The 12,686-nt window shown below is 33.6% G+C and overlaps 1 protein-coding gene across 3 annotated transcripts in view; it reads left to right on the top strand.

Moving 5' to 3' along the window:
• Positions 1–12,686, top strand: part of LOC138694741 (V-type proton ATPase 116 kDa subunit a 1-like) — a 36,466-nt gene that overhangs the window by 16,099 nt on the left and 7,681 nt on the right. For 2 of the 3 annotated variants that reach the window (XM_069818745.1, XM_069818748.1), the window contains 8 exons: positions 1,173–1,385; positions 3,567–3,717; positions 3,823–3,962; positions 7,090–7,335; positions 7,637–7,746; positions 8,453–8,616; positions 10,994–11,241; positions 12,296–12,512. In XM_069818745.1, the coding sequence (XP_069674846.1) occupies positions 1,173–1,385; positions 3,567–3,717; positions 3,823–3,962; positions 7,090–7,335; positions 7,637–7,746; positions 8,453–8,616; positions 10,994–11,241; positions 12,296–12,512 (1,489 nt within the window). The remainder of the gene's footprint in view (positions 1–1,172; positions 1,386–3,566; positions 3,718–3,822; positions 3,963–7,089; positions 7,336–7,636; positions 7,747–8,452; positions 8,617–10,993; positions 11,242–12,295; positions 12,513–12,686) is intronic. The other variant, XM_069818746.1, reaches the window with a different exon arrangement.

The raw sequence follows: 12,686 nt of genomic DNA, 5'->3' as shown, positions 1-12,686 counted from the left end.
TTGCCAAGGATGATAAAATTCCTTCGCAATGACTTCGTCATAAGGGAAGTAAAACCAGAATTATTTTTTTAGTAGGTTATTTTACGACGCTTTATCAACAGCTTAGGTTATTTAGCGTCTGAATGAGATGAAGGTGATAATACCGGTGAAATGAGTCCGAGGGCCAGCACCGAAAGTTACCCAGCATTTGCTCTTATTGGGTTGAGGGAAAACCCCAAGAAAACCTAAACCAGATAACTTGCCCCAACCACTGGAATCGAACCCGGGCCACGTGGTTTCGCGGTAGACGCGCTAACCGTTACTCCACAGGTGTGGACACCAGAATTCTTGTGTTGTTTCTTGCTTCATGTTAGGTGAACATTTATATTTACTTTGCTTGTAATATAGTAATTCGTTTTATAGCCTATATAACAGTTATTTACGATACAAGTGTTAAAAATAACATTTTATTTTGTGAGTAGGCATTTCTATGAAAAGAGGACGAGTGAAGCAAGCCTACGAACAAATTAAAATAATTAATTTTTTTAGACAGCTGGTCGTCCATAACATACTGGTACGGTATAGAGACAATCCCCCCAACTTCTCCACTGCTGTTTTCCCTCTCAATGTGACAGTAAAACTTTACATTAAAAGCAAACATTGGTATATCACAGTGGTAGAGCATTTGATTGCAGATTGGGAAGTCCCCAGTTCAAACCGCAGTGCTCCCTAATTTTTTATAATCACACTTAATTCTTAATTGTTTCATATACAGTTATCAGTAAAGTACTTGTTGAAGCAATTTATTTAATTTGTGTACCTTTCTTAACCAAAATAAAAAAAAATTAAGTAAACCTAGCATTGTTAAATTGCTTTATTGATCGCGTGTGATTGCTACCATGTGACATCTAGTGGAAACAATTATATATTGATAAAATCAGCGCAAACAGTTGAAAGTCAGAGTTAAAAATACTTTTCACACGCTGCCATATAATGGTCAATTTTTTAACATGCTTGCTTAATATTAAAAGGTCTACTTCTAGGAATGAATGTCTAAAAATATATTTTTAATTAGGTTTTCATTGCAATTCAAACAACATATAGACTATCAATGTTCGATTTCACGTTAATTAAATTCCTTGAGAATCAAGTTCTTAAAACCATTTATAACAATGGTTATATTATTCTTGCAGGTCCTTAACCAAACACAAGATCATCGTCAACGTGTTTTAATTAGTGTGGCCAAGGAGCTTCAGAACTGGATGGTCATGGTACGCAAAATGAAGGCTATCTTCCACACATTGAACATGTTCAATCTGGACGTGACAAAAAAGTGTCTCATAGCAGAGTGTTGGGTTCCAGTGCAAGACCTACCTGGAGTGCAAAGAGCACTTGCTGATGGAAGTGTACGTATACTTATTGTTTTAAGTCAGCTGCGTCCAAGACCATCTTCTGATTAAAGGATATAGGTCTGCAGCCTAGGATTCTTGGGACACAGAGGGGCACAAACCTTATAGGATTACACAAGTAAAAGATAATAAAAACATTCTTTCAATTTTCATTAAATATAAGTAATCACCACTGACAAGCCCCCTCTGCATAAGCTTATCATACTGAGTAATCAGAAAGAATGTTTCTACTATAACCTATGTACTAAACTTATTATCCGGAAAACAGTATTCAAGTTAATAGCAATTTTTATTGTGACTAATATTACACAGATTTACTTTCTGCTCTTACTATTCATCTAATAATCAAGATGTATAATAAAAAATGTTTGTTATGCAATATAGCCTATGGTCAATCTTCAACAATAGACGAACCTTAGATATGTCATTGTAGGCTACGAGGCATGTTTTGAAAGTAAGTATCGTTTTTTTTTTTTTTTTTTAAATAACAGAACATTACTTTCCAAATACTTTATTTTCATTCCTTACCTTACACTTTACACTGCTTTTCCATATAGTCACCTCCGTTATTGAGGCATTTGTCATTAACGAGAAACCATTTTTGTTTTCGTCAAAGAATGATACCGCCTGTGATGAAAGCCAAGTCTGTACTTCTTGTTTCACAATATCATCGTCATTGAAATGTTTTTCACCAAGGAATTTCTTCAGTTGAAGAAACAGGTAAAAATCTCTTGGTGCCAAGTCAGTACTGTAGGGAGGATGGTTGAATTGTTCCCAACCAAATCATATGACAAGATCTTGAGTTTGTGTGGCTGTGTGTGGCCGGGCATTATCATGAATCAAAAGGATTCCACATGAAAGCATTCCATGCCTTTTGTTCTGTATTGCACGATGGAGATTTTGTAAGTCGCACAATAGACGTTTTTGTTGACTGTCGCATTCCTGGGCAAAAATTCAACAAGCAAAACACCTTGTCTGTTACAGAAAACCGTGCACATGATCTTGCGAGTGGATATTATTGTTTGAATTTCTTCTTCTCTAGGAATGCTGTGTTCCTCCACTACATGGATTGTTGCTTTGATTCAGGAGTGATGTGAGACACTTATGTCTCATCATTTGTAACGATATCCGTTAGCAAATCATCGCCTTCCTTAGCATATCGCGTGAGAAAAGTTAGTGGAGAGGCAGATTGCTTCTTTTTGTGCTCATCAGAAAGATTTTTTGGCACCCATCTTGAGCACAATTTCCAAAATCCTAAGCATTCTGTCACAATGCTGTAGAGGACTGATCTTGAAATTTGTGGAAAATGCGAAGAAAGCATTGTGAAATGACTGTCCCCGCGAAGTTTTGCTTCCACAGCTTGCACCAAATCATTTGTGACTACATACGGTGAGTCACTCCATGGCTCATCATGCACATTTTGACAACCTTCCTTAAACTGTCTAATCCACTTCCTCACCATTCCATCACTCATTATTGCTTCCCCATGAACCTCACACAGTTGGCTATTAATGTCTGCTGGCGTAACATTTCTTGTATTCAAAAAACGAATCACTGATGAGACTTCACAGTCAGCGTGTCGTTCGATTGTTTTGAACATTTTGAAACGCTCTCACAATAAGGAAACACAAAATGACTGCAGCTCACAGCTGTGTCTGGCTTCCTAAAGGATGGAGGTAGTCATTGCGCATGCTCAAAATTGTTACCGCAGTCCTGCCGTGGAAGAATTTTAAAACGGTAATACTTACTTTAAAAATATGCCTCGTATACTGAGGGTTGAATCGTTGTCAGTATAGACTTAACTAAAGTTTTGACAGTCTATGCCAGAAACACCGGATTAATTCTCAGTGAGATCAAATGGAGTTCGTAGTGGAAAAAAACTGTGTAGAGGCGCATGTTCTTGAGGGATTCTCATCTCTATTGCCATTATTGTAATATTACTTTACAATGGTTAGTTATTTAAAACTGACTGTAAGCATACATTTTTAACAATCAGGCAGACCTCTTTCATAGTTTGGGCAGAAAACATAAGAAAACCTTTTTCACCTATTCCAGTAACCTAAAATTGACTATTTAAAATCCTAAAAATTCGGCCCCTACTTATAAGTAAGCCAACTGGCATGCTATATGATTTCTTAAATTAATATTACTTTAATTTTTACATTTCCACATTTCCAGAAGGCAATTGGCAGTTCCATACCTTCATTCTTGAATGTAATTGAAACAACAGAAACACCGCCTACATTCAATCGCACTAATAAATTTACACGAGGTTTTCAGAATCTTATTGATTCATATGGTGTATCCAGCTATAGAGAAGTCAACCCAGGTTTGTAATTTCACTTGTTATAGAGTATTAATAGCATATTTTATATTTTGAAATGAAAGCAATTGGAAGTGAGTGGCTTCCATTGAAAACTATCTTATGTTGCAGCACTGTACACTATCATCACATTTCCCTTTCTCTTTGCCATCATGTTTGGTGATGCCGGCCATGGACTCATATTAACACTGTTTGGACTGTATATGGTACTTTTTGAAAAGAAATTAATGAAGAAGAAATCAAATAATGAGGTAATTTATAATACATTTTGTACGCTCATAACAACTCAAGAAGTTTAAGGTAACATAATTATTTCTACCATGAATTCGTAAATTCTTGTATTCGTAAATTTTATTTTGTATTATCCTTCTGTGGATATCCACTCATTGGAGATGGAACATTCTAGAAATTGCCGCAATTTGTGTCTAACTTAAGTTCATAAATAGATAATTTGTAATTATATATGCATAATGCTTAGCTACCAGTGGCGAAGCTACTTGATGGCAATTGAAGCAATGCCTACCCAAAAAATTCTAACAATTAAAAATTAAAAATAATACTGCAATAAATTGTCCTGCAGTAATAGTTGTAATTGAGAAAATTAGCTGTTTGCACTGACTTCTTCGCTCAACGACCACTAGATGGTGACACATTTCAAAGATAGATGTGCTCAGAAAAGGTGACCGAGGATCTGTGGGTGAGGAAAATGTTCCCTTGCCTCTTCAACAGACTGGCTTTACAAGGCTAATAGAGGGGAAAGGAAAATAGCATGGGGTTCTTTGATGGCAGAAAAAAATTCTATCAATCCCCTAACAATGCTGAGGCATCTGGATGCAAGGCCAGCAGTCAGCTGGTTGGCATTGGCTCTCTGTGGGCTATTGCACCAGGCATGTGTGTGCTCGAGTGTGCATGCGTGTGTATATAGAAAGTTAGTTTATACTTGTTATAATCATTAAATTATTTTCCCGTCTTCATTATTATATATTGTAAGAAAATTTGTGCCTTGTATTATTAATTCCATCTGCCTAATGGCACTATGGCTCAAATTTTTAGTCTTGGCCTCCCATATTTCCTGCAACCAACCATTTCTATTTTCTGCGGCTGGTTTTTATTACTATCCCTTTTCATGCGACTTAGTTCAAGGAGGGTGCAGCTTTATAGCCACTCAGAATAACACGAGCCATTCGTGTTTAAGCAATGTTGCCTAGTTATATTCTTAAGACTCAGTTGCTGTTAGTGGTGGTAATTTAAATATTACATGCACCCAGAAAAAATATTATAGCTATGAATAAGATGAGACGTACGGTATGAACTAAGGCATTTCATTTTATAATTAAGTGAATGTATTTATAAATGCTTTCACATAAACACAAAACTCTTAACCTCTTATGTAAAATTGAAGATTTAACTACATCTATGTCTTCCAGCAGGAGTGCTTCGGTGAACTAGTGGTCATACTATGTAAACCCATATCCATTCTTTGGCCCAAACTCTTACTACACATAGATATTTAAAGTGCAGCTAATACTATTTCAGAATATGATACTTATAACCCAAGTTACTATTTACCATTCTTTGCAGTCCATAGAAACGATATTCAGAAATTCTGTGGAATCAGAACGGGCTTAAGTCCAAACCTTAAGTGAAGATGAGATGGTGATTATTTACAGTACCGGTACCGGTACTATAATTATTATATAGTGGGTGTGTACAAAGTTACACCCAATTTATATTCATGCAAGCATACACCGTGTACGAGGATTAGTATTATTACTATTGAGTGAGTGAGTGAGTGAGTGAGTGAGTGAGTGAGTGAGTGAGTGAGTGAGTGAGTGAGTGAGTGAGTGAGTGAGTGAGTGAGTGAGTGAGTGAGTGAGTGAGATTTTTTACATTCAAAATCGTGCATAACTTTTACACATTCGGTATGTAGTTAACAGTAAATAGTGTTGTGATACCATCTCAAAGTTGTAATCTCTTTTACAAGGGCTTCTAAATTTGCGACATTCAATTTATTTCATTTTCTATTATTTATCACTCTTATATTCTAAGATTGTAATTATTATTCTGCATAATATAAGGACGAGACGATTTTGAATCACTAACAAAATATATTTGAACTCACCTATAGAAACCAATCTGGCTTCCTTAGAAAAAATGGGAAACATTTTAATACATTATTCGCTGGCCTTCTAACAGCACATTATTTGTTATTTATTAGTAAGTCAAAGAACTTAAAAAAACATTACATTATACTTTCTGATATTTACTTTAATATTGGTACTATTAATTAACAGTTACTCTTATTGGTGTGCATAAACAGACACTTCTAATATATATATATATATATATATATATATATATATATATATATATATATATATACATATATACATTTTTTAATTGATTAAATTAATTTTGTTTTACGAGTTGATGCTGCACAAATGGAAAATTAATTGCTTAATGTTCATTACTTATATTTAATATTAGGAACATTTGCCGTAACTAGTATTAATCTACTCCCATAGCAGTTTTCATGGCGTGGGAGGAAGGAGAGTTGCTCACCTTGAAAAGCTCTACTTGAATGCCATCCAGAGTAAAAATGCTGGAGTTGCCATTGTCCATAAATCATGATACAGTTTCCGAATTTATGGTAATGTGTAATGTTCAATTAATAAATAATATACTTCTTAATGAATTAATAATAACTACTAGTACTGGTACTGTACTTACTAACTGTTATATCGAGACAAGTTGATAGGGTGGGGGGGGGGAGGACTATAAATTCATATTCTATTCTAAATAATAAATTATCCGTTTACATGAATCTCTTGTCCCTTCTTGAGGTTCACTTAACATTCCTCTCCATTCGGTATACCTCATCTTTTTTTAATCTTTGACAATGGGGGTAAGGTAATCTCACAGGAATTCTTACGTTTGGCACCATATCTGAAATATGTAAAGAAGGAAATGTATTGTGATTATTAACTTTCAGTATTCAAAAGAGAAAATTTGTTTTGGAGTTACTTATATAATTATAAATTTTAATTAACAATTTAATAATTGAGGTTATCAAGTGCAAAACTCGTCTTATCCAAAAAAAAAAAAAAAAAAAAAAAAAAAAAAAAAGTTACATATGGGATGTTGTACTTCTTGCAGCTCTCTACCTACTGATATAGTCGGTTTGTACAAATCTTGCCTAATTCATCTTCCATAGAGCTCAGAAAACTACTATCAAATGCAAAACTGTCCATATCCATAACGGTTTTTCCTGTTTTTTGACAAATAACTTTACCTGGATAAGGCGAGTTTTGCATTTGATAACCTCAATTGTTGAAATATATTTATTCCTAACTATTAAATTTTATTCTGATTTATCAGATCTGGAACATCTTTTTTTCTGGTCGCTACATCGTCCTCCTCATGGGCTTATTCTCGATCTACACTGGAGTAATTTATAACGATGTGTTTTCAAAATCTATGAATATCTTTGGCTCAAGTTGGACAATTAGCGGCTACAATGGAACAGATCTTAGGGACAATCAATTTCTGACATTGAGTCCATATGATTGCTATGAAAACTTTGGTGCAACTTCTTATCCATTGGGAATGGATCCTATTTGGCAGGTAAATATACGTACTTCGTATTATTGTTCAAAGAAATGCCATTATTCCTTACTTTCTCTTCTTCTTTAAATAATAACTTCTATTGTTGTAGTTATATAAATACTTCCTATTTAGTTTGTGAACTAACATAATATGGAAATCTTGAATACTAATGTTATTCGCTTAAAGGCAACCATGCTATGTGAATCAATATTTCATAATTTTCCTTGTCCATGCTGGAGATGACTGAGAAAATAAGGGTAATCTTTTTGTAATCGTGTTGAAAACAGTGTTCATTTATGCTTTCAATGTTACCTTTCAGACTCCTAAGAACAAGATCGTCTTCCTCAATTCATATAAAATGAAGCTATCCATTATATTTGGTGTGATTCATATGCTCTTTGGAGTGGGTCTCAGTGTTGTGAATCATGTGTAAGTATTAAATAAGCTGCTATACATTATTATGGTTGCCAGGTCTCCCGTATTTTACAGGTTCTCCCTGTTTTACCCACATTTCCTTCAGTCTCACGTATTTGATCATGTTTTCTATTTCATAATATTTTATTTATTTTTATTTATTACTGGTACATTTATCATTAAAATTTCCTTATCATACTGAAAGAAAGGGTGTTTTCAGTGGTGATTAACGAGTGGACTGATTAAAGAAACAGAAGTTCTGCTGAACTTAGGGCCTACTAAGACTGAATTATAAATTGTTACAAATTTAAACTTTCTTGTAGAGAGTTTTTCAAACATTTAAAAACTTGTGTAAAATTGTTTAATGAACTCAAAGCAAATGGTAAGTATGTGTAGTGCTATGATGCTGATTGTAATTAAATATTTTAAGTAATCTAAAATGACAAATTAGAAATACTTGATTAAATGGCGATCTTACTCGTGTTAATTATGTAAGCATGTGCGGCTTACAGCTGTTTTGGTGCTACTTGACACCATCAGTAAGATCACCATTTAATCAAGTATTTATATTCAAGTGTTAAAAGTAGTGTACGAAAGATGCAACATGGACAAATTAGAATTGTAAATTATTTGTTTCATGTTTATCCTAAATTTTATATACTTTATTACTCTCACCAATTCACAATGACTAATAAATAATTATTTTTTAACTATATTTCAGACATTTCCGTCAAAAGATTAATATTCTTTTGGAATTTGTGCCACAAATATTGTTTCTGCTGTTGCTGTTTGCATACATGGTTGCAATGATGTTCATGAAGTGGGTCATGTATTATCCACAACTCACGAAGGAATGTTCAAAGGAACAATGCTCTCAGGAAATTTGTGAGTAAACTATCACATACTTGTACAGTAAAAAACATGAAAGACAAAGTTTCGATATGCAGACACCTTATACACGTAAAGAGCTGCCATAAATAAATGTTTATAAGTTTATTGAGTATTGACTTTGTAGCATCGATGTTGTTTAACAGTCATTATTTGTTATTTATTTATTTGGTTGCAATCTGTTACAATGTTGTATAACAGCACTGATCTCCGGCCATTTACCTATCATACACTTAACTAGAAAAAGAAACCATGGTTTGATGAAGATTGTTGCACGGTAGTAGAAAGAAGGAAACAAGCAAAATTGAAATTCTTACAGGATCCAGTTGAAGAGAATAAAGATATTTTTATTTCAATGAAAGACAGGAAGCAAGTCGTGCACTTAGGAATAAAAAGAGAGATTACTTGAAGGAAAAACTCAATCTGTATAGGCCAGTTTCTGTTGGATGCTTTTCCAATTCATTGCAGGCTAAAGCAAGAAGATGCATCATCACTTTTACTTTTTAACTTCGCTCTAGAATATGCCATTAGAAAAGTTCAAGTTAACAGAGAGGGTTTGGAATTGAACGGGTTACATCAGCTTCTTGTTTATGCAGATGACATGAATATGTTATGAGAAAATCCACAAACGATTAGAGAAAACACAGAAATTTTACTTGACGTAAGTAAAGAATTAGGTTTGGAAGTAAATCTCGAAAAGACAAAGTACCAGTATATGATTATGTCTCGTGACCAGAATATTGTATGAAATGGAATATAAGAATTGGAAATTTATCCTTCGAAGAGGTGGAAAAATTCAAATATCTTGTAGCAACAGTAACAAATATAAATGATACTCGGAAGGAAATTAAACTCAGAATAAATACCGGTATGGGAAATGCTTGTTATTATTCGGTTGAAAAGCTTTTGTCATCTAGTCTGCTGTCAAAAAATCTGAAAGTTAGAATTTATAAAACAGTTATATTACCAGTTGTTCTGTATGGTTGTGAAACGTAGATTCTCACTTTGAGAGAGGAACAGAGATTAAGGGTGTTTGAGAATAAGGTTCTTAGAAAAATATTTAGGGCTAAGAAGGATGAAGTTGTAGGAGAATGGAGAAAATTACTCAACGCAGAAGTGCATGCATTGTATTCTTCAGCTGACATAATTAGGAACATTACATCCAGACGTTTGAGATGGGCAGGGCATGTAGCACGTATGGGCGAATCCAGAAATGCATATTAGAGTGTTAGTTGGGAAGCTGGAGGGAAAAAGACCTTTGGGGAAGCCGAGACGTAGATGGAAAGATAATATTAAAATGGATTTGAGGGAGGTAGGATATGATGGTAGAGACTGGATTAATCTTGAACAGGATAGGGACCAATGGCAGGCTTATGTGAGGGCGGCAATGAACCTCCTTAAAAGCCATAAGTAAGTAAGTAAGTAAGGATTTTATTATCTATTCTTTTGTAATTATTGATATTTTGGCTAATACAATTTCATTACTAAATTTATCAATTCATTTTCATTAAACTGCGTTCACTCCAATCTGTCTTAACACTTATTAACCATACATGCTTTACCAGTATATCTTCTATTTCGCCACAATATGTATAAGTTATTTTCTATATTACCCCTAAAACCTTCCAGTTTTCACACTCCCAACTTAATCCACGCAAAATTAATTCTAACATTTCTATTGTATATCGTTGTATATGGTTCTTGTCTTCATACAGCTTTAACTTTCTTGTAATTCTGTAGTGAAGTTTTGTTATTCAAGTAACTAAATATGTGTTGTTTTTCCATATTGTTACACTTTTTTTTTTTCACTTTCGTCATTTTCTCTCCACAGTTGTTCCAATCCAATTTTATCCACTTCTTTTTTTAAAGTGCCAGCCCATTTTATTTTATTTTATTTTATATCATTTTATTTTATTTTATTGCCATTCTTTACTAAATATCTATACCTAACAAACCTTAAATCTCATTATAGTCCTTTCTCAAAATTCTAAACAAAAATTTTACTACTGGAACTCTTGCAATAATTTTTCTTTTGTTGTTACATCCACTACACTTCAATTTTGCTCATTGTTGAACATGCTGGCTCGCTGGATTGCGAGAACTACAGCTCTTAGATATGGTCTGCAGTGTCTTCCAGCACATCTATGGCTGGACGCAGCCTACACATCTTTTTTTTTTTTTTTGGCTTATCAGTAAAGATCCACGCAAAATTCCAACTTCAGAGATGTGGTTATTTCTTAATGAATATTTTAATAAGCATTTAGTTTAGCTATGCTACTAAGGCTCTGGAGCACTTATGAACAAGCCGCCACTGTTATCCACATAATCAAGTTAAAGCTTCAAAAGAAATAATTGTGATATCTTGTGATTACAGTGGACATTATCAGATACGGACCATCCTGTGCACCCTTAGTTCTGATCCTGTTTATCAATATGATGCTCTTCAAGAGTAATGTACCTGCAGGGGCAGGCTGTCAAGAGTTCATGTTTGAGGGACAAGATATAATACAGCAGGTTTTTGTTATTGTTGCCGTGTTGTGCATTCCCACTCTACTTCTTGGCAAGCCTCTCTACATCCTCTGTAGTCGACGCAAGAAAAACTCAAAGCACGTAGGTCTTTTGGTACAGTACCATATTACTTGAAAATACTTTTATATTTACATAATACCTATTCTTTATTCACTATGACTTAATTCATTTTATGGAAATATTTTTAAGAAGTGAGCTATGCAACATAAGAAACACGTGAATTGTATGTATGTATGTATGTATGTATGTATGTGTGTATGTATGTATGTATGTATGTATGTATGTATGTATGTATGTATGTATGTATGTATGTATGTATGTATGTATGTATGTATGTATGTATTTTATTTCGTCCTAATGATCATACAGGATGATGTTGACACGTCAAATTAATACTAAAAACAGTTCTAAAACTAATACACATTTACAAAATAATGCAAATATATATAACATGGTGTATTATACTGACAAATGATTGAGCACTACCACTAAAATTGTCAAATCTTCGCACAATAAACCTAGAATGAATAATTATCTATGAAACCTTTATCATCTACTATTAATAAATATATATGTACAGCTTAACATTTAATAACTGTAAATACTAACATATAAGATATTCTTGTACTGAATAAAAACAACCGCCCATAAGAAATTTCTTTAATTCTTTTTTGAATTTAACATCAGCATTTAAGTGTTTAATTGACCCGGGTAATTTATTATAAAGAAGTCTGCTGTTATAGGAAAAACCTTTTTCAAAAAGAGAACTTTTGTGTCCAAACAGGTGCAAATTAGACCTTCTTCTTGTACAGTGATTGTGAATTTGTTCATTTCTGGTAAATTTTTGGAGTTGTTAACTTCTGTTAAAAAATCTTAACGAAATATTTCTGTAGTCACTATTTTAAATTACATTTATGTAGGTATATGTAGTAGGTCTGCAAAACAAAAAGAAAAAAAAAAACAATAAAATTGTTTCAAGAATATTTTCTGTATTATTAGAATGTAGGAAGGAGTTTTAAAAGTAGGTATGGACTATTCTGATAAACTGTGGAATGTGGGAACTCTGTAACATCAGATTAGTACGTTTTTTTGCATTGACCCAAAATGTATGAAACAGAAATGCTTACATGAATTTATATTTTTGTAGGAATCAAGAAATGGTGATGTTAACCAAGGGCTAGAACTAACACCTGAAAATGTTGAAACACCAAGTGCATCACCTGTTCATAATGAACATGAGGAAGATGAAGGAATGGGCGAGGTTTTCATTCATCAAGGAATTCACACAATTGAATACATCCTCAGTACAATATCACATACAGCGTCTTACTTGCGGCTGTGGGCTCTTTCATTAGCACACGCACGTAAGTTTTATTTATTTTTATAGGACAGACCTGTATAATACAGGTAAAATCAAATAACAAATACACTCAAGCAGAAATATTTATTGCTACTTTTGTAATATTTACTCTCTAGCATGCAATCCCGCAAATCATTCTGAATCCATGTTGAATCAAAATATACAGAAAACCAACCAC

The sequence above is a fragment of the Periplaneta americana genome, chromosome 2, assembly GCF_040183065.1.
Source record: "Periplaneta americana isolate PAMFEO1 chromosome 2, P.americana_PAMFEO1_priV1, whole genome shotgun sequence".
NCBI lineage: Eukaryota > Metazoa > Arthropoda > Insecta > Blattodea > Blattidae > Periplaneta > Periplaneta americana.
This window is presented reverse-complemented; position numbering and strand designations above follow the sequence as displayed.